A 20,555-nucleotide genomic window follows, 5' to 3' on the forward strand; every position below is an offset into this window, starting at 1 on the left:
TATGTGATTATGCAGAGTAAGGTGGCTTAGTGGTAAAGAATCTGCCTACCAATGTAGGAGATGCAGGTTCAATCCCTAGGTCAGAAAGATCCCCTGGAGAAGGAAATGACAACCCAATGACTCCAGTATTCTTGCCTGGGAAATCTCACCAACAGAGGAGCCTGGCAGGCTACAGTCCAGAGGGTCGCAAAGAATCAGACATGACTTAGGGACTAAACAAGTAGAGTGAAGCCAATCTAACAGCACTTAAGTAATTCAGTGCATTTCAGAACAAGACTGAAGTGTAGGCTGGTGAGCTGGATGAAGCAGAGGTAAGTTCCAGTTTATAAATAAAGGTATCAATTAAATTGTGAGGCAATAAAGATCAGAAATGTTAGGCCTCAGGGAAAGGCTAGCAATAATAAGGTCGATGTTGTCTACAGCCACCAGGTCCATTGTTGAGTTTTGGAGATGCCAAGTACCTGGTGAGACAAAAATGGATTCCCTGTGGACTTAGATTCAGAATTCTGCCCTTCAATTTAGTGTCTGAAATGTAAGGTTATATTTTCCGAAGGGGGGAAAAAAAAGAGCATGAGAAAACCATTTCAAAACCAGTAAATGAGTAAAGTCTTCTTTATATTATTTGAGCTGAGATTCTTTGGAACAGGTAACAGCTGGACAGCCAACCATCAGTTTGAGATTTGCTTCTGACAGCTGCATAGACACTTCCTGGAACATTTGAAACAAAGAATCGGGGTGTAGAAGCCTCCACAGAAGTATCATGGCCTCCACGCTCATGTCACAAAATTATTCCTTTCTTTTAACCTTTAGAGCCTTCCTGTTTACATTGTTCTTTTGCGTTAGTCCTGTTATACTCACAACACAGCTTAGCTCTCAGTTTGTATTTTTCAGGGGTAGTGCCAATATTAGGTGGCATTTGTCCCTCACAAAAGATTTGCTTTGTAAAATGAATGAGAGATCATGATCTTTTCTTCTTATTGTTTTTATTATTGATATGTATTCTGAACTAAAATCATATATTTCAAAGCACTGCTGCACACTTAGTCACTTCAGTTCTGTCTGACTCTTTGCAACCCTTTGGACTGTTGCCTGTCAAGACTCCTCTGTTCGTGAGATTGTACAGGTAAGGATACTGCAGTGGATAGCCATTCCCTTCTCCAGGACAGCTTCCTCACCCAGAGATTCAGCTTGAGTCTCCTGCATTGCAAGCGAATTCTTTACCATCTGAGCCTCAAAGGAAGCTGATCAAAGCACTATATGATGTAAATAAACCCAGAATTTTGGTTTCACTGGTTAATGAAAGAAGATTAATTGTTGATATTTTGATGGAGTGTGTCAAGTGAAATTCAGAACTTATATTAAATACTGCTGAAGATGCCCATTTAGTGTTGTTGAAGTTTTTTATTAAAAATGAAAAAAAAATCAATAAAATAACCCAAAGTCCCTCTAAATTGCTGACCACAAAGAAGCTAAAATAGCAAAAGAGAAAAAAAACAAAACTTTATTCTAATTACAGGATGTAGAAAAATGTATGCCAATTCTCAGATGTGTTCAGTTGGGGCAGAAGCACAGATCTAGTTTTTTCATAGTTAAGCACACAGGGAATTGGGATAGTATTAATATTACCAAGTTCCTGCCACATGGAGCATCTATTGAGCAAATAAACAAGATATCCTCAATCTAATTTGCCAACACTGATGAGTACATGTGGACTATGTGGTAGACAGCATTCTGAGATAATCCCCAAGATTCTTGCTCCCTGATGGACAAGCCCTGTATAATCCCCTCTCTTTGGAGGGTGGTCAGGCCCACCTACATTGCAGAAAGATCCTAACTCAGGGTTCAATATCTGAGTTACGAAGATCCCCTGGAGAAGGCAATGGCAACCCCCTCCAGTATTCTTATCTGGAGAACACCATGGACAGACGAGCCTGGTGGGCTACAGTCTATGGGGTTGCAAAGAGTCAGACACCACCAAGTGACTAACACTGGTGTATACATGATGAGATTGGCCCTCCCATGATGATGTTCTATAGCACAGTATGCTTTGAGAAAGGGAGATTATCCTGGGTGCCCCTGAGCTAAACAAGTGAACTCTTAAAAGGGACGAAGCTCTTACTGGTGACAGAGGAATGAAGTGTAACAGGGATTCCAGTACAAGCGAGATTCTCCCACTGCTGGCCCAGAAGGAAGAAGGGGCCATGTAGCAGTGAATGCAAGTGGCTACAACTGCAAGGAGCTGAATTCTACCAACACCTGAATCAAAAACGCAGTGGATTCTTCCCCCAAACAGAAATGTAGTGTAGCCAAACCTGAGTTTAGCTTGTGAGACCCTGAGCAGAGAAGGACTCAATTAATCCTGCCTGGACTTCTGACCTATAGAACAGGAACTGGAAAATGTCTGTTCTTTTAAGCCACTAAGTCTGTGTTAATTGCAAAGCAGCAAAAGAAAATGAATAAAGAGGACAACAGTTACCACTCAAAATTGGTTTGGCAGAAAAGAAGTGATAGCTGAGTTAACCTTACAAAAGTAAGTCAAAGCATATCATAACTCTAATCTAGTCATAAGTATATTACACGACTTAAATTGAGATATATTCTACTAAATGGGCTTCCCAAGTGGCACAGTAGTAAAGAATCTGCCTGCCAATGCGGGAGAAGCAAGAGATGCTGGTTCGATCCCTGGGTTGGGAAGACCACCTGCAGTAGGAGGATGGCAACCTGCTCCAGTATGGTATCCTGCTCCTGCCTGGAAAATTCTACTAAATACCCAACCAATACTCTTCAAAATTGTCAAAATCATGAAAAATAAGGAAAAAACCATTGCAGACCAGAGGAGACTAAGGAGACATATGACTAAATATATAATGTTTTATCCTGGGTGGGATCTTATAAGAGAAGGACATTAGTGGAGCAACTGAATGAAGTCCAGTGCTTCCTTTTAAAATAAGACACTGAATAAACTAGAAGGACCTGTAAAGTATCATAGAAATATCTAAATGAATTCAATAGTGAGCAAGTGAGGTTTAAACATATTTAATTTTATATGTGTTAAATGCTACTGTTTTGCTCATATACAAATTTGATAAAATATTATAAAAATTATTTACCATCACTATTTTTAATAAAAGTATTACTTACTTTCTTTTTTAAAGAAAGCAAGTGTGACATGCAAAAGATGTATACTTCTGACAGACTGATCTTTTCTTTCTGGTCTCAATGGATCCCCAAGGTCAGACAAAAGCAAAAATAAGAAGCGTAATGGCTTTTTATTCCATCCCGTTGCTAGCATAGGTCAGGCGGTAGTCAGAAGATTAGAAGATGTCATCTTCTAATCTGAGCTTCTGATACTTAAGAGATCACTAGAGAATCCACAAGTTTAAAGAGTCTCTTCCAGAATGTTTAATGTGCTTTGTAAAGGTGAACTCAAAGATTTACCTGCAGAGGGGAGAAAGATCAGGCCAGGTCCCACAGCAGCCAGCATGACACTGTTAACATCAAATGCAATACATTCCATATACTGCTTTAATTATCAATGCTAATAGAAGCAGCATGGGGCAATAAATTCAGGATTTAGCTAGCGAAGGAAAGCTAGTTTTCATGTTTCATTTTTAAAGGCTTTATATTCCTATTTAATTTCAGGTGTCCTTGCATGTTCTTTCAGACCAGTTCTTGCTATATTCTACAAAGCTCTTATTAAAGAAAAGAAAAGAGGGAAGACCACTAAGATTTTCTTTTTATTTTTTTCAACTTCAATTATTTACTGTCAACACTCATGGTAAAAGATCACAGACTGTAGATATACTTCCCTTCTTTGCCTTCAGATGATGAGGATTTTATCTGATTTTTGTACTACTATTTGTCCATTTGAGAACATGTATATATGATGTTGTGTTTATAATGCATTTTCAGATATATTATCTCATGCTTTGACTCAGAACCAGTTTCCCCAAGAGTTAGAAAGAACAGAAATTACTATTCCCTCTATACAGATAAGGAAATTGAGGCTGGGATAGGTAGTGTGAGCTGACTACCAATATCTGAATGAGACTTTCATTCCTGGTCCAATCCTATTTGTAAGCAGATGTGCCTTTGGCTTCTGGTCTCTGCTCACACTTCTGTAATATGCACACCCACTGCCTCAGCCCTGCTGATCCACACCAAAGAGGAGAAACACACACAACTACTGCTTTTCAACACAGCAACATTCCACACAACATTATAAGCCTGCAGATTCTTCATCAGAGGACATTCCTAAGGCCATGACTTTCCCAAGTTCTGCACTGCCATTGAGACTGGCCGTGCATGGCTGCTGTGCTATGAGTCAGACAGGCCCCCTGGCTTCACATTTAAAACCGAATATTATAAAAACTAAGATCATGGCATCCAGTCCCATCACTCCATGGGAAGTAAAAGGGGAAAAGGTGGAAGCAGTGATGGATTTTCTCTTCTTGGGCTCTAAAAGCAGTGCAGATGGTGAATGCAGCCATGAAACTAGGAGATGATTGCTTCTTGGACAGAAAGCTATAACAAACCTAGACAGCATGTTAAAAAGCAAAGATATCATTTTGCCAATAAAGTTGTGTATAATCAAAGATATGGTCTTTCCAGTAGTCATATACGAATGTGAGAGTTGGACCATAAAGAAGGTAGCATGCCAAAGAATTGATGCTTTCAAACTGTGGTGCTAGAGAAGACTCTTGAGAGTCCCTTGGACTGCAAGGAGATCAGACCAGTCAATCCTGAAGGAAATCCTAAAGGAGTGTTCATCAGAAGGACTGATGGTAAAGCTGAAGCTCCAATACATTGACCATCTGATGCAAAGAGCTGACTCATTGGAAAAGACCCTGACGCTGGGAAAGATTGAGGGCAGGAGGAGAAGGGGGTGACAGAGGATGAGATGGTTGAATGGCATCACCGACTCAATGGACATGAACTTGGGAAAACTCTGAGAGATGGTGAGGGACAGGGAGGCCTGGCAGGCTGCAGTCCATGGGGGTCACAAAGAGTCAGACACGACTTAGCGACTGAACAACAAGCCATACTCAGTGGGGACGAATGTCATTGCTAAACCCTGGCTACTGTAGTTCCCCAAATTATTGGCATTTCTGCTACTATTTTTACTGCTTTGGACTTCTTAATACTCTTTTCTTTTTCCTAAGCAAAGCTTAAAAGCCCTGCTCAAGCTCTATTCCCCTGTGAAGACTTCTTGTTTGACTCAAGTAAGGACAAACTCATGGATAAACATTTGAGTGCCATTTGGCCCTGGATCTCACACAACGATCCTAAAGTTTAGACTTTGTCATTGTTTCTGGATAAGACTATGTGGACAGTCACAAAAAGAATCATCAGAGAACTTTAAACTTATATCCAATCCCTAACCACATGACCTACATATAGTACACCAACATGCCTATATTTTTGTAAATTATATAACTGCCATTTGAAGGATATAATGAGTTATAATTTTAAGTGTTAATTTGTTTAAACTTTTGAAATTCACAGTTGTTGAAACCCTGTTTCTATCAATACATTACTTCATTTTTTTAAACTAAAACTAAGATTTCAGCGATGAAAGGGTCATTGCTTATCTCAAATTCTAGGAGGTCCCATTTCCAGGAGGACCCATAATAGAAAGATGAATAAAAAATTGATAAATGTATATTTAGAAATTTACTTACATTATAGCCTAAGTGACATCACCTTTTAATTGGAATTGTGCCTACAGGCTACCATTGCTGGTAACCATTTTAATAGATGCATTGTTTTTAAGGAAATCATAACATAAAATTAATAACAGATTTTGAGATGAAGCTAGCTGGTTAGTTTGAAGGACTAGCATTTCTCTATTTCAAATATGAGTGAGCTAAACATAACTTGTTTACAGAGAATAAAAAACACAAAAGTAGAGTTAATAAAATAAAATTTAACAAAACAGCAAGTTCAGTCTCTTGGGTTTAGAGCAATTCATACAACACTTTTGCATATAGAATAATATCAATCCTTTTCCCCCCCACCTCAAACACCCCTTCCTCAGCCAGGCCCATCCTCTATTCTTGCTGAGCCAAATTCCAGGTGGTCCCCACTACTTTTTCTTATCCATCTTACACCTGGGTTCCTTTCGTAGTTTGTGGAAGCTCTCTTTCACACATGAACATTTTCTCATAAGGAAAATCACTTTCCTGATTTCATCCTAACAAGCCCACAATTATGTGTAGAGTCCCAGAAAAGCTGTATGATATCCCAAGACAGGGTTAAACAACAACAACAAAAAAATGTTTATAACTATATCCTAGGAATTGATACATGCAGAAAATTATTTTGTTTTCCATTTCTGTTATCTGCCCTCTCATATCCAACACTGCTCTTCTTATTGGAAACCTCTTTCTCAGAAAATCAACTGCAACCATCACAGGTTGAGATTTAATTTGTATTTACCATGAGTAAAATTACATTCCTTTCCCTCCCACCATTTATATCCATAATAATACACTATTTTTAATTCTAAATTATTTATTTTTCTCCTTTTAATAAAGGAGTCATGCTAACTATCCTGATTTAAAGATTTTTCTTGGAGGCCGGAAGTTGCGCCTTCACTACTCGCCGTTTTAAAATGCTGCTAAGACCTTAGGAACAGTTGAGTGACGCCCCCACAATCCTGGGCTCGGCGGAAAGCGACTTATGGAACGGCCGTGAGCAGACTTCACGTCACTTCACTGCCAAAATGACATCACTTTCCACCTCTGCCCCGTGTTCAGCATCTGACAGTGCTTGCAGGATCTCTCCAGAACAAACCAATCAGGTACGACCAAAACTGCCTCTTCTGAAGATTCTGCAAGCAGCAGGTGCACAAGGTGAAATGTTCACTGTTAAAGAGCCCTCTCTATGATATGCTAAGAAAGAATCTTGTCACATTAGCTACTGCTGCTACAGCAAAGTGTAGAGGAAAGTTCCAATTCCAGGAAAAGAACTGAAGAAGGCAATATTCCCACGCTGCCTACCTCACAGTATAAATGCAAAAATTCTAGAGAAGATGAAGACTTGGTAGCAAATTTAACTCAAGAAGAGACGTCAAGACTGGACCTCGGGTTTGAGGAGTGGGATGTAGCTGGCTTGCCTTGGTGGTTTTTAGGAAACTTGAGAAATAACTATACACCTAGAAGTAATGGCTCAACTGATTTACAGACAAATCAGGATATAGGTACTGCCATTGTTTCAGACACCACGGACGACTTGTGGTTCTTGAATGAGTCAGTGTCGGAGCAGTTTGGTGTTGGGAAAAAAGTCGAAGCTGCTGATCCTGAGCAAACAAGTGAAGAAGTAGGGAAATTGATGGACAAAAAGGTGACTGAAGTGGGAAAAAATGATGACCTTGAGGACCCTAAATCCATAAGTGACGATACTGATATAGAAGTTACCTCTGAGGATGAGTGGCAGTGTACTGAGTGCAAGAAATTTAACTCTCCAAGCAAGAGGTACTGTTTTCGTTGCTGGGCCTTGAGAAAGGATTGGTATTCAGATTGTTCTAGGTTAACCCATTCTCTCTCCACGTCTGATATCACTGCCATACCTGAAAAGCAAGAAAGTGAAGGAGTTGATGTCCCTGACTGCAGAAGAACTGTATCAGCTCCAGTTGTTAGACCTAAAGATACATACATAAAGGAAGAAAGCTCGAAACATTTTGATCCTTGCAACTCGGTGGAATTCTTGGATTTGGCTCATAGTTCCGAAAGCCAGGAGACCATATCAAGCATGGGAGAACAATCAGATAACCTTTTTGAACAGAGAAAAGATACAGAAAACATGGAGAATTGCCAGAATCTTTTGAAGCCATGTAGTCTGTGTGAGAAAAGACCACGAAACGGGAACATTATTCATGGGAGGACAGGCCATCTTGTCACTTGTTTTCATTGTGCCAGAAGACTAAAGAAGGCTGGGGCTTCTTGTCCTATTTGCAAGAAAGAGATTCAGTTGGTTATTAAGGTTTTTGTAGCATAGCTGAATCAGTGAATTATAGACAGATAGTAACACAGCTGGTCATGTGTCCAAATATCAGTATTGAGCATCTCTACGCAGGGGTGACCCATTTCATACTTTCATTTATTCACGTGAACTTTTATGTTCTAGGTCATTTTTACCTCTAAACTTATAGAATTTGAGAATAAGTTCTTTAGAACTAGATTATCAATTTGGAGACTATTAACATTAAAAGAGAAGTTACTCATTCTGTCTTCAAAGATGAGCATCTGGGAGGGAGCAGTACACATAGAAATACATTCATTTTTATTTAATTTAATTTCTTACTATTCTTTTCTGGTGGGGAATGTTCTTGGGCATCAAAATCCAAGGTGACTATTAGAAAGATACTAAAGCTGTCAATGAAAAAGCATAAGTAAGTAATGTATAAAGTAGACTACTTTATGTTGTGTGGTTCAGAGAAACGATTATTTTTGTAAAGTGCCTAGAACAGTGATATCCAACATTTTTGCTAACATACCTCAAAAAACAATTTTGAAAAAGTACACATGACTTTTTGCACCTTTTAAAAATTGAGGTGTAGTTAGCAAGCAATAAAGTGTTCCCTTCTGCTGAATTGTAGACATCTCAGCAGCCACCTGAAGCAAGCAATAGCACATTTCTGTCTCCTCAGAATGTTTTCTTCTATCCTTTTCTAGGCAGTTCCTACATCATTTCATGACTCTCACCCTCGATTAGTTTTCCTTTTGCACATGTTGAATTTGACTTCTAAATTTTTTAAATAAATTTAAGTACTTAAAAAAATAATAATAAAAATAAAGATTTTTCTTCTTGAGGAGCTACAGTAATAAAAATTAGCACCAGTTCTCATATCTAGAGACAAAAACATTTACAAGTACCTGGAACCAAAGCCTACCGGCCCTACAAGAAACAAGTGTACTCTGTATCTCTGTCTCTATCTCTCTATTTTGTTTTCATGTAAATCTTTTTTATGCAGAAACAACATATTTCATTTAGACAGATCTCATTGTTCCTTTAACCTAGGAAGCTGGCAGAGAAACTTGGAAGTCAAAAAAGGACAAGATGGCATAGTTATACGTGGCCAAAGGTAATGCATACTGTGCGGGCCAAATAGAAATTTCTCTAATGATTTGAAAGACTGATTTAGTAAGTCAAATTCTCCCCAGTGTCTGGATAGAGCTCACGAGAGCCCCATGGAAGCAATAGGGAAATAATTCTCTGCTTCTCGGTGATGAGGAAGTTAATGCCCAGGAAGGTTTATGACCCAAACAGGAATCTGTACCCCTGTCCAGTTTTCTATCTCTTGGACTGACGTGCTTTAAGCCAAGAATTCACCATTCTAAGAAGCAATTTAAATACACAAAATAAATTTAAGATTACCCCCAAGTGACTGTTGATTCAGATCACTACCACTCTTATTATTGTATTATATTTACTGATGGCAGAGACCAGAAAAGACAGTGAAACCCAAATGTCAGCCAAACAAAAGGACATGCAGTCACTGATTGCAAGCCATCTCATATTTAGAAGCTCAGAAGCTGAGCTAAAAAAGCAAGCATGTACCCTAGGCAAGAAGCAGTAGCAACAACACACATTTACAGATTATGAAAAGGGCAAAATGTTCAGAGTCTGCATTGTTCAGCACAAAGAATCCCCAAAAGCTTTGGAGACATGTCCTTTTAATGAGAAACAATAGTTTGTGGCCAGATGCTCCTCATCATCAGGAACACTTTAGTACTAAAAAGAGGAACAAAAGGAGGCTATGAGTCCAGGGATTTGAAAATAAAGACCTCAATGGATAAGTGCATTTATTTATTAATATAAATGGTTCTGAATAGACTCTGCTTCTGCTCCAAGTCTGTCAATTACAGCAATAAAAATAATATACCATTCAAAAAAAAAATCCAGTATATTGAGCATATCTGGAGATACCTTTATTTTTTTTTTTTTTTTTTACTAACTGTAATCAGATCTGTTGAATGAATGTAAGAACAACAACAACAAAAATCTTCTTGAAAATTCTGACATCCTTTAGGTTGGTTTTACTCTAGAGACAAGAGTCTAGCATTATCCTGATTTTCAGCTATTTTGCTGTTAAACAAAAATAGTCTAAATATCAAATCAGATCAGATCAGTTGCTCAGTCGTGTCCGACTCTTTGCGACCCCATGAATCGCAGCACGCTAGGCCTCCCTGTCCATCACCAACTTCCGGAGTTCACTGAGACTCATGTCCATCGAGTCAGTGATGCCATCCAGCCATCTCATCCTCTGTCGTCCCCTTCTCCTCCTGCCCCCAAGACTATGAGCTCCATGGTAAAGTTGCCATGAAAGAAACATGAATAAGTGAACTAATGATATCATACTGCGCTGGTATTTCCCCTTTTCATATTGATTGTAGGAAAGACAATTTAATTGATGTTTATGTTATATACGTTAGTTGCTCAGTGGTGTCTGACTCTTTATGACCCCATAGATTGTACCCTGCCAGGCTCCTCTGTCCACGGGATTTTCCAGGCAAGAATACTGGAATGGGTTGCCATTCCCTTCTCCAGAAAATCTTCCCAACCCAGGGATCAAACCTGCGTCTCCTGCATTGCAGGCAGACTTTCTACCATCTGAACCATAAGACTAAAAACAAAATAAGTATATTAAAGTATCATCAAATTACATTAACATCTAAGACTTTGCTGTTAGTATGAGTTTAAATATCAGTTCTAACACTTCCTAGTTGCATGACTTTGACCCTGCGATGTAATCTCTCTAAATTTCTACTTTTTCACCTGTGAAATGGGAATGGTAAAAATATTCACTTTATAGGGTTGTGTGAGGATTAAAGAAATAATCCATATGAAGAATTATAACAAGCTCCAGCATTTAGGATATCTTCAATGTATGTTGATTTTTTATTAACATCTAAAATTTAAAAACACCTTAGGAAAACTTAAAAATTGTCATCCAGGAATTTTACAAGCCATTTTACATTTGAGAATTGTTATTTGTATTTTAAATATGTCCATAATATCAAAAAAGAAAGCAAATTCACTGTCTAAGCTCTTTTTCCGTGGAGGTGCATTAATGCAAATTAGACAGAATGGCTTTTCCCAGTTATAATTGGGCTGAAATGAGGTGGAAGGAACAGAAAGACAATTAACTTTAGGTTTTTTTTGTAATCTCCAGCAGTTCGGAGTAGGTTTTAGTGCCTGATGGTTGTAGACTGTCAATTCTGCCAGGCAAAATTATTCAGAGACCTTCAAGGGGCTTTGTTTATCTCATTTTTCAATTAACCTCTGCGTTTTAACTTCATCATAATGCCTATGCCAATTCACACCAAAGAACAAATTAAAAAAAGTCCTCGCTTGCTGTCATTATTTCTTTGTTTCACAAATCAAGTTTCATTTTTCCTTTTTAATGCATAAAGAAAATGTATGAAGGATGTACATTTATTTCAGATCGCAAAAGGCCAGCAAAGTGGCAAATGATTTAATATAAATGAAGTTTTTGTGTTAACCTTTTTCCCTTTCTTTTCTCTTACTCGTTTCCTCATGTGAGGTAACAGCTAAGTATAGTACTGCTGAGAGCAAAGATCAAAGTGTGTTTAAAGGCTGGGATCTTTGTTATCTTTCTCTTTTGAGATTTTGAGGTCTACATGGTTACATGTAAGACAAGAGATCAGGATCCATCTTTTCTTCCTTGAGAGGCAGTGTCACTAGACTGAAATCTAAATCATGTATCACCTTCAAATGTATGGTAATGCTACTAAAACACTTCCTCCTCATTTGTATTGTCAGAAGCAGGGTAAAAGTAGCTTTTAGATAATCATGTCCAGGTTTTTTCACGTTATTTAAGATAACCTTGAGATTTTAATCTTTTAACCAATAAGGTTCCATACTGACAATTAAAATCCTGTATTTTAAAAAGTGCCAAATGACACAGAAAGACAAATGGTGGCTCAGATGATAAAGAATCCGTCTGCAATGCAGGAGACCTGGGTTCTATCCCTGGGATTGGGAAGATCCCCTGGAGAAGGAAATGGCAACCCACTCCAGTACTCTTGCCTGGAGAATACCATGGACAGAGGAGCCTGGCAGGGTACAGTCCATTGGGTCGCAAAGAGTCAAACATGACTGAGCAACTAACACTTTCATATATATATATATATATATATATATATATATATATATATACACCAGTTCAGTTCAGTTACTCAGTCATGTCCAACTCTTTGCGACCTCCCTGTCCATCACAAACTCCCATATATATATGTGTGTGTGTGTGTGTGTGTGTGTACATCACTTATATGTGGAGTCTAAAAAAGAGGACACAAACAAACTTATTTACAAAACAGAAGCAGACTCACAGATCTAGAAAACAAACTTACAGTTACCAGGAGATAAGGCAGGAAGGGACAAACTGAGAGACTGGGATTGACATGTGCACACTACTATATATAAAACAGACAATTAATATAAACCTGCTGAATAGCAGAACAGGAAATTCTACTCAATACTCTATAATGGTCTACATGAGAAAAGAATCTTTAAAAAACAAATGGATATATGTATATGTATAACTGATTTTTGCTGTACACCTGAAACTAACACAACATTGTAAACCAACCATGAAAGTGAAAGTCGCTCAGTCGTGTCCGACTCTTTGAGACCCCATGGACTATACAGTCCATGGAATTCTCTAGGCCAGAATACTGGAGTGGGTAGTCTTTCCCTTCCCCAGGGGATCTTCCCAACCCAGGGATCAAACCCAGGTCTCCCACATTGTAGGTGGGAGTTAAGCCCCAGGGAAGTCCAAGATTACTGGAGTGGGTAGCCTATCCCTTCTCCAGTGGGTCTTCCTGACCCAGGAATCAAACTGGGATCTTCTGCATTGCGGGCAGATTCTTTACCAACTGAGCTATCAGGGACAAAAAAATTTTTTTAAACAAACATAAATTTAGACGTTAATAAAAAGTGCCAAATGATTGCAAAGAATGCACACCATTTCCTATTATTCTACCCAGGTAGCAAAAATCTGAAATTTGGTATGTTTCTTATGTTTAAAAATCTTCTTTGGAAGCACACAATAAGTTTTGAATGAATAAGACTATAGTATCAAGTGTTATGTAACCTACAGGAATTTAATGTCTATAATGGGTAAATGTGAGTTGAAAGCTAATCTGGCTGCTTATAAGTATTAAGAAAAAGACAAAATCAAGAACATCAACATTCAGGGGCAAACATGTTTTTGAATGGATTGCACAGATCAACATAATACAAATAAGTATTAATAGAAATCTTTAAATAATAAGCCCACTCAATAGAAAGTCTATAAAAGCTCTACATATAAAGACAATATAAAGCAATATAAAGCCATCAGTGGATTAAAATTAGAAATATGCATTTCTGAAGGTTACCAAGTAGGCATGGCCAGATAAGGGTCATTACTTCCTCCTGAGAATAAATATTGGTGACCCCAAGAATATTCCTTAATTATTGGCAAGGCTCCTTCAATTGACATTTTTTATTTTCTCTTCATATTAAGGAGTGGGATTATATAGAAAGTTTCCATTATGACAATTACAGGCTAATTTCTAATGAACCAAGTCATTAGGTGACCTTGAAAAGTGAAAGTGCTAGTCACTCAGTCATGACTGACTCTTTGTGACCCCATGGACTATAGCCCACCAGGCCCCTCTCTCCATGGGATTTCCCAGGCAAGAATACTGGAGTGGGTTACCATGCCCTTCTCCAGAGGATCTTCCCAACCAGGGGTCACATTGCAGGCAGATTCTTTACCATCAAATCAGATCAGATCAGTCGCTCAGTCGTGTCCGACTCTTTGCGACCCCATGAATCGCAGCACGCCAGGCCTCCCTGTCCATCACCAACTCCCAGAGTTCACTCAGACTCACGTCCAGACTCACGTCCATTCTTTACCATAATCTATCTCTAAGCTCTAACTTAAATGAATCGCATCTCCATATAAGTGCAGACTAAAGTCATTATAACGCTTTTCCTTTTAAGACACCTACACTGAGGTTAACAATTCAATACTCTTGCTTTGTCCCCATACATACCATTCAAGTACGAGCTGGTCTCACCTTATCAATTTTTTTTTTGAATAAAAAACTCAGTAACAGCTTTTAATCATTATAAGTCTATTGTGGATTTTGAGCTAGATTTGTAATCTACCAAATAAAACTCTCTATATCCCTACTCTTCATCCTTATAAGTGAGGCAGAAAAGAATTTGATATTTTATTCTTTGGAATAAAAAACGAGTCATTGAAAAATCATCTTAAGTAAAAAATAAATCTAATTTCAAGGCCAAAAAAAAACAACCAAAAACTAGAAATATAATTTCAATAAAGAAATGCTAACTCAAGTACATGTTTTAAAATATAAAATGCTGAAAACATAACACTAATTCAGAAAAATGCTCTGTACCCAAAGGTAGTAAGCCTACAGATTCTACACTTCAAAAGAATTAGGAATTGCAACAGCAATAGCCTCAAGGGAATTAATACAGCACTCTCTTTCATCTTTCTGGTGTTAACAAATTTCTTCCTAACTTGCACAAGCCAACTTTTAACTGGGGTATAGTCAGAAGGACTTGCCAACTTCTGTGAATATTTGAGTGTTTGATGCTGTCACAAAGTTTCTACTTTGCTCAGGACAGAGTGGCTGCCAAAGGATTATGAACTATGCTCTCATCAGTACTGGAGATCTCGTTTTCCAGATCACTGGACGCAGAGATGTGGCCCACAGAGCACCATGAGGGTGGGGAAAACTGACTCAAGAATATTTTGGTTGACATCGGACACTTCAGCATGGGAAAAGCCATCACCTCCATCGCTTGGAAGAGCAAAGCATAGAAAAGAACGCACGAACGTTCCTGTTATACTTTAGAAATATAAAATATCAACTATTGACATGTAGATGTGATCTTTGGTTTTAAATGGTACCTGTAAAGTTCACCAATTATGGAGAGATGTTTTATGCTTCCCAATATTGGTATATAAACATTTCAGATATGTGTATACAGCCAATGTTTAACATGTATGCATATTTGCTTATATATTGAGTTAAACAAACAGTTGAAAAACAAATAGTGTTCTTTACTTTTTTTCCTTACAGAAAACATTTTGTTTTGAACAAAGCCAAAACCCTAATAAATACTTCATGATTCAAATACAATATTTGTTGATTTGTAAGGAAGTATTTTTATTGGTTACTTTGATTTTTCTAATTCTTTCTATGTGTAAGTTTGTGTTGAGTTTTCCAGAGATAGCATTTGTATTGATAAATATAATAGTTTGTGTTAATACCCATTCAAAACTTAGTTTCACACTCCCTATATAAACATCCTCATTACAGTAAGTTTTATGCTTCAGTCACTCTCATAAGGCCTTAGAGAAGGTAAAAAGAGGGCTTGAGAATTAAAGGTGTGAAATCATAATCATTTTTGATAAGACTTCAAAAGATTTATAGAACCACCTTCTAACGCTTCCTTTTAGCTTTGCAAACTTAAGACAATATAAGAACTAACAGGAAAAAAATGAGAAAACAAAAGAGCAAATTCATCAGACTTAGCATAAATGAACAAAGTAAATTCTTATAAAACTTCTATTACAATTCAAATAATAATGTATATGAAAGATATTACTATAAATATATAGATTAATTTTGTTTTCATTGAGAACCACAAATATAACACATATATTCTCCTCAGCTCTGATGACAGACAGCCATGAGAGAAACAAGGAAAAGTGCATATTAGGTATGCTAATAAGGTATTTATTAGCAAGAATATTTTTCCATGTAATGTCAAGTCATTTCTAAGGTAACGGACTTTCACAATGTATGTTTTTGTTTCTCCCAATTTTTACTAAACCTTATTTTATTTAAAAGAGAATAGGTCAACTGGAGATACCCCTTACATGTAAACCAATACCCAAGTCTAAAGTTACAGACAGATTTATAAATATTTCCTGTGCTGTGATCCCATAGAATGACAGAGGTCTACACAGGACTGTAGATCTCAAAGAAGAAACCGAACTCACTAGCAAGGGGACAAGGCACACTGGGAGGCTTAAGAACAAGTGAAAGCCATCTACTCAAGAAAAGGTGATGAGGCTTCTCTCAGAAGAGCTACTATATTTCATGTAATCTATGATGCTCTCAGGGCTAAGAGGCCCATTATTCTACTTACTACCAAGAATTTTTTTTTTAATTTTATTTTATTTTTTAACTTTACAATATTGTATTGGTTTTGCCATATATCAAAATGAATCAGCCACAGGTATACATGTGTTCCCCATCCTGAACCCTCCTCCCTCCTCCCTCCCCATACCATCCCCCTGAGTCATCCCAGTGTACCAGCCCCAAGCATCCAGTATCGTGCATCGAACCTGGACTGGCGACTCGTTTCATATATGATATTATACATGTTTCAATGCCATTCTCCCAATAACTATAAAACAGCATGGATTTCATATGTATTTCTATTTCAGATATAGTAAAGTGTAGAAAATATGAATATCATCATCATTTGTGTTGAGATATAGCAGAGGAATCGAACCATTGATTGAAGAGTGTAAAGATGTAGAGTTTGTGTTACAAAAAGCAGAAATTGTAAGAAACAAACTTTAAGTCGGCTGGTGAGGAGTGAGTGTGTGTGTTGGAATGGAGAGGACAGTTCCCAGATTGTGACGATGACTGAAACGCAGGGTGGGTCACTAAGGTGACCTTGTGTATTGGGAGGCATTAAAGGATACAAAGTGAAGTAGGCGTGGAGGTAATGACGTGACTTCATCTTTCTTACTGAGACTTTGAACTAAAGGTCTTTCTGTACCAGGCTAGGATGGAACGTCTGGCCTAAGATTAATAAATCCCACAGTCTTGCAAGAGCCTGAAGTTGCAGAGCCCCGTATAAGCAGAAACACAAGAGGTCACCATCAGGATGATTCTCTCAGTTTGTGTCTGGTCAGCTACTGTTAGGACTTCCAAGAAAATGCAGGTGATGAGACGCCACAGAAACTGCACCCCTAGGTGCGGAGATTCAGCCATATGCCAAATTTTTAAGTAAACATTATATTAAGGTGTTAGTAACAAAATCTTCTCTCTTTAATATTCATTCAAAGTACCCACTGACCTTAAAGTAGAATTAAGTACAGCACAACTGTCCTGAGAGAATTAATCATTTCTTTATCACTAGTCAGGAATCATTTTCCCAAATGCCAACTCTTGCCCTCTAATAACTCAGTTCTACCTTCTGCAGATCCTTGGTTGTGTGCCCAGGCCCTCTCCCTGACCTCAGCGGAACAAGTTGGCTGCGGTGCAGGCTGTCCTTGAAGACCACCTGGGAGCCTCAGATCGTGCCCGGTGCAGCAGCCTGTCGGAAACGGGCTACTGCCAGTGTGGAGCAGGCAGCACCTGTGCCTTGCCGTCTGCACTGGCCACTCTTCCCACTTCCAAGGATCTTCAACAATCCAGGTCAAGCCATTCTCCAACGATAATGTGGGTATGGATACTCCTCAGGTCGTCTTGTCCCCACTGCACCATCAGCACTGAATAATGACTTGCCAAGTGTGTGAAATGAATCAGAAATTAGGGGTTGAGTCAAGTTTCTTTTAATTCCCAAAGTGCAATAGATATGACTAGGATTTTATTCTCTAACACGATGTCAAGTGTGTGTGCTCAGTCACTCAGTCGTGTCCAACTCTTTGTATCGACTGCAGCCCATCAGGCTCCTCTGCCCACGGAACTTTCCAGGCAAGAATACTGGAGTAGGTTGCCATTTCCCACTTCAATATCAAGCAGTACCCCCTTGTAAAGATGCCACACACACACACATACACACCATAAACAATTTATCTTGGATTATAATGGTATAATTGAATTAAAACTCAACAACCCATCTCATAAATATTTCTGGAGTTCTCAGTTTCTACTTTACTGTGTGGGATGCTGGGGCTCCAGGAATTATCCCTGCCTTCAAGTAGCTCAGAGTCTGAAGGGAAAGACGAAACAGACCTCCTTGTATTTAATAAAATGTAGACTAGATAGGATTTCACTTTCACTTTTCACTTTAATGCATTGGAGGAGGAAATGGCAACCCACTCCAGTGTTCTTGCCTGGAGAATCCCAGGGACAGGGGAGCCTGGTGGGCTGCCGTCTATGGGGTCACACAGAGTCAGACACGACTGAAGCGACTTAGCAGCAGCAGCAGCAGCAGACTAGATAAGGAACACTAGCATCTACAAAATTACTTCTGAAATCACATTTTTCATATTTCTCAAGTAAGATATTCTGCTGCAGCTGCTAAGTCACTTCAGTCGTGTCCAACTCTGTGTGACCCCATGGACTGCAGCCTACCAGGCTCCTCCGCCCATGGAATTTTCCAGGCAGGAGTACTAGAGTGGGTTGCCATTGCCTTCTCCAGTAAGATCTTCTATCTATAAACAAAAACAGAGTTCATAAATGGAAGAAGTTTCTATGTTTCTAAAGCTGGTCCAAAACTCAGCTTCCTCTCCTTCCTCAATTAACTTTACCCCCTCTTCTATTGGCTTTATATGAAATCAATACTGTAGTTTTCAAAACATCTGGGAAATGTTTATTGCATTAGAAATATTTAAAGATATTCTTTTATATCTTTCTCCTGAATTGACTTAAGGAAAAGATCATGATTTGGTGGGGGAGGCAGGGAGGTGGTAAGATCGAAGCCCAGAGAGATCTCAGTAAATGCCAACTGACCTGTGATTCTGCTGGATAAGTCTCATTTCACCAGCTGTGGCAACATTTACCTAGTAGTTTCTCCTTCAGAGGTAAGGACAAGTTTTTTAAATCCTACATCTTTAATACAGTGGAGAGGAAGAGTGCTAAGCAGAAATCTGTTTAATGGTGTGACTAGAACTTAGTTTCAAAACATGTGAAGTGATAGCTTCTAGCTCACTTTTTCAGTTGTTATTACTCAGACAATATAAATAAATCACAAGTTTTGAAACTAAATCACCTTGGAGTTCATAATTTTTTTTAGTCTCTAAGAGCAGCTGTTTGATAAGGTATAATGCTATTCTTTAATCTATATGTGCATCAAATTTTAGTTGTATTTCTTAAATCTAACTAGTTAATCTTGAGCTACTTGTATGACCATTATGACAAGCTACAGTATCTTATTTTAATATAAAAACTACCCTCAAAGTAGTTATTCTACTTTAGCAACTAACAAAGTAAGGAACAGAAGTCTGTTTTGTTGTTTTTTTTTTTCCACAAAAAAAAGTAAGTTTAGCATCTGGTGAACAGTTTATAAATAGCTATAAAAGTATAATATGATAACAAATGATCAATTGGCATTCACACAGAAAATTTAGCTGATTTTTAAAGATAGTAATGAGCACATTAAAATACTGGAACATTTGAAAAATTACAGTCAAAAGACTAAAGGCCTGGATTCCAAACCTTGCTCCATCATCTGATGATAATAATACTTGAATAAGTCACTTATGTCTTTTTGTAGGTCAATCCCTTCATCCATAAAATAAGGTAAGTAGCACCCCTGAATAGGATCTGTGTAAGATTTGAATGAGAGAAAAGATTTATGGAGTGTTTACTATGTATTATTAACCTTTCTAAGCACCTTACATGTTATTAATTCACATGTAATTACTCACAATTATCCTAAGTTAGTACTATTATTACATCCATTTTATCCATGAGGAGTTAAGGTCTTGGAAAGTTAAATGGCCCACCTCAGGGCATCAAGGACTCTCTTTGTAGCTCTTACCTGGAGAACAGGATTAGAAGGCCATAGCCATAAACTCTATTTACTGCGCAAAGTAAGGGGTTGAAAGAAATCAGCTTAATTGGCTTCTTGATCATCAATAAAATGACCTTGGATAAATAATAGCTTCTTTTCCCTACTTAGAAGTGTTTTCAGAAAGCAAAGGCCCCATCTTCCTGCTGATGAAATCCACAAAGTAAATATATGAGACTAGGTGCTCTAAGAGAGAGAATGTCATTTCCATCATTATTTTAAAAAAGAAATGTTCAGCTGATGGTGAAAAGTCAGTCTAAGAAAGATATATCAAGTCCATACTGTAGAAACAATTTTTTCTTTTGTACTCTCTGCTTCAAATGTTTATGCTTATGAATAGAAAATGATTAAAATACATAATAGGGAAATGTAAATTCTGAAAGTATGAAAGAATATTAATTCTGGGATTAATGAGGTAGATCACTTAGTATATGTTACTTGCAAAAATATAGGAATTTCAAGATATTGCTACATCTCAAATATTCTCCTTTACCCTTTTGGTTTTATCAGCTGCTAAGATCTCCTTGCCAATGCAGGAGACCTAGGTTCAATCCCTGGATCAGGAAGATCCCCTGGAGAAGAGAATGGCAACCCATTCCAGTATTCTGGCCTGGAGAATCCCATGGATAGTAGAGCCTGGTGGGCTACAGTCCATGGGGTCTCAAAGAGTCAGACATGACTCAGCAACTAAACAACGACTGGGCTTACCCTGAAGATCTCTGTACTAATGCATGCTCTAGTCTTAGCCA

General features: G+C 38.1%; 1 protein-coding gene across 2 annotated transcripts; it reads left to right on the forward strand.

Moving 5' to 3' along the window:
• Positions 1–6,579: 6,579 nt before the first annotated feature.
• LOC129658951 (protein Mdm4-like) lies at positions 6,580–8,797 on the forward strand. Of its 2 annotated transcripts, none has more exons than XM_055589852.1 (2): positions 6,580–6,875; positions 7,343–8,797. In XM_055589852.1, the coding sequence occupies exons 1-2, from the start codon at positions 6,725–6,727 to the stop codon at positions 7,996–7,998; spliced, it is 807 nt and encodes a 268-aa protein (XP_055445827.1). In that variant the 5' UTR covers positions 6,580–6,724; the 3' UTR covers positions 7,999–8,797. The 2 variants fall into 2 exon arrangements, with proteins under 2 accessions (XP_055445827.1, XP_055445826.1); XM_055589851.1 differs by having other exon boundaries at positions 6,580–6,838; positions 6,934–8,797.
• Positions 8,798–20,555: the final 11,758 nt, after the last annotated feature.

The sequence above is a fragment of the Bubalus kerabau genome, chromosome 8 (assembly GCF_029407905.1).
Source record: "Bubalus kerabau isolate K-KA32 ecotype Philippines breed swamp buffalo chromosome 8, PCC_UOA_SB_1v2, whole genome shotgun sequence".
Classification (NCBI taxonomy): domain Eukaryota; kingdom Metazoa; phylum Chordata; class Mammalia; order Artiodactyla; family Bovidae; genus Bubalus; species Bubalus kerabau.

Coding starts and splice junctions, on each gene's coding strand:
- LOC129658951 (XM_055589851.1), top strand. CDS start 6,725: ATGACATCACTTTCCACCTCTGCCCCGTGTTCAGCATCTGACAGTGCT. Junction 6,839..6,933: donor CTCTTCTGAAGATTCTGCAA/GCAGCAGGTGCA, acceptor CTGCTGCTACAG/CAAAGTGTAGAGGAAAGTTC.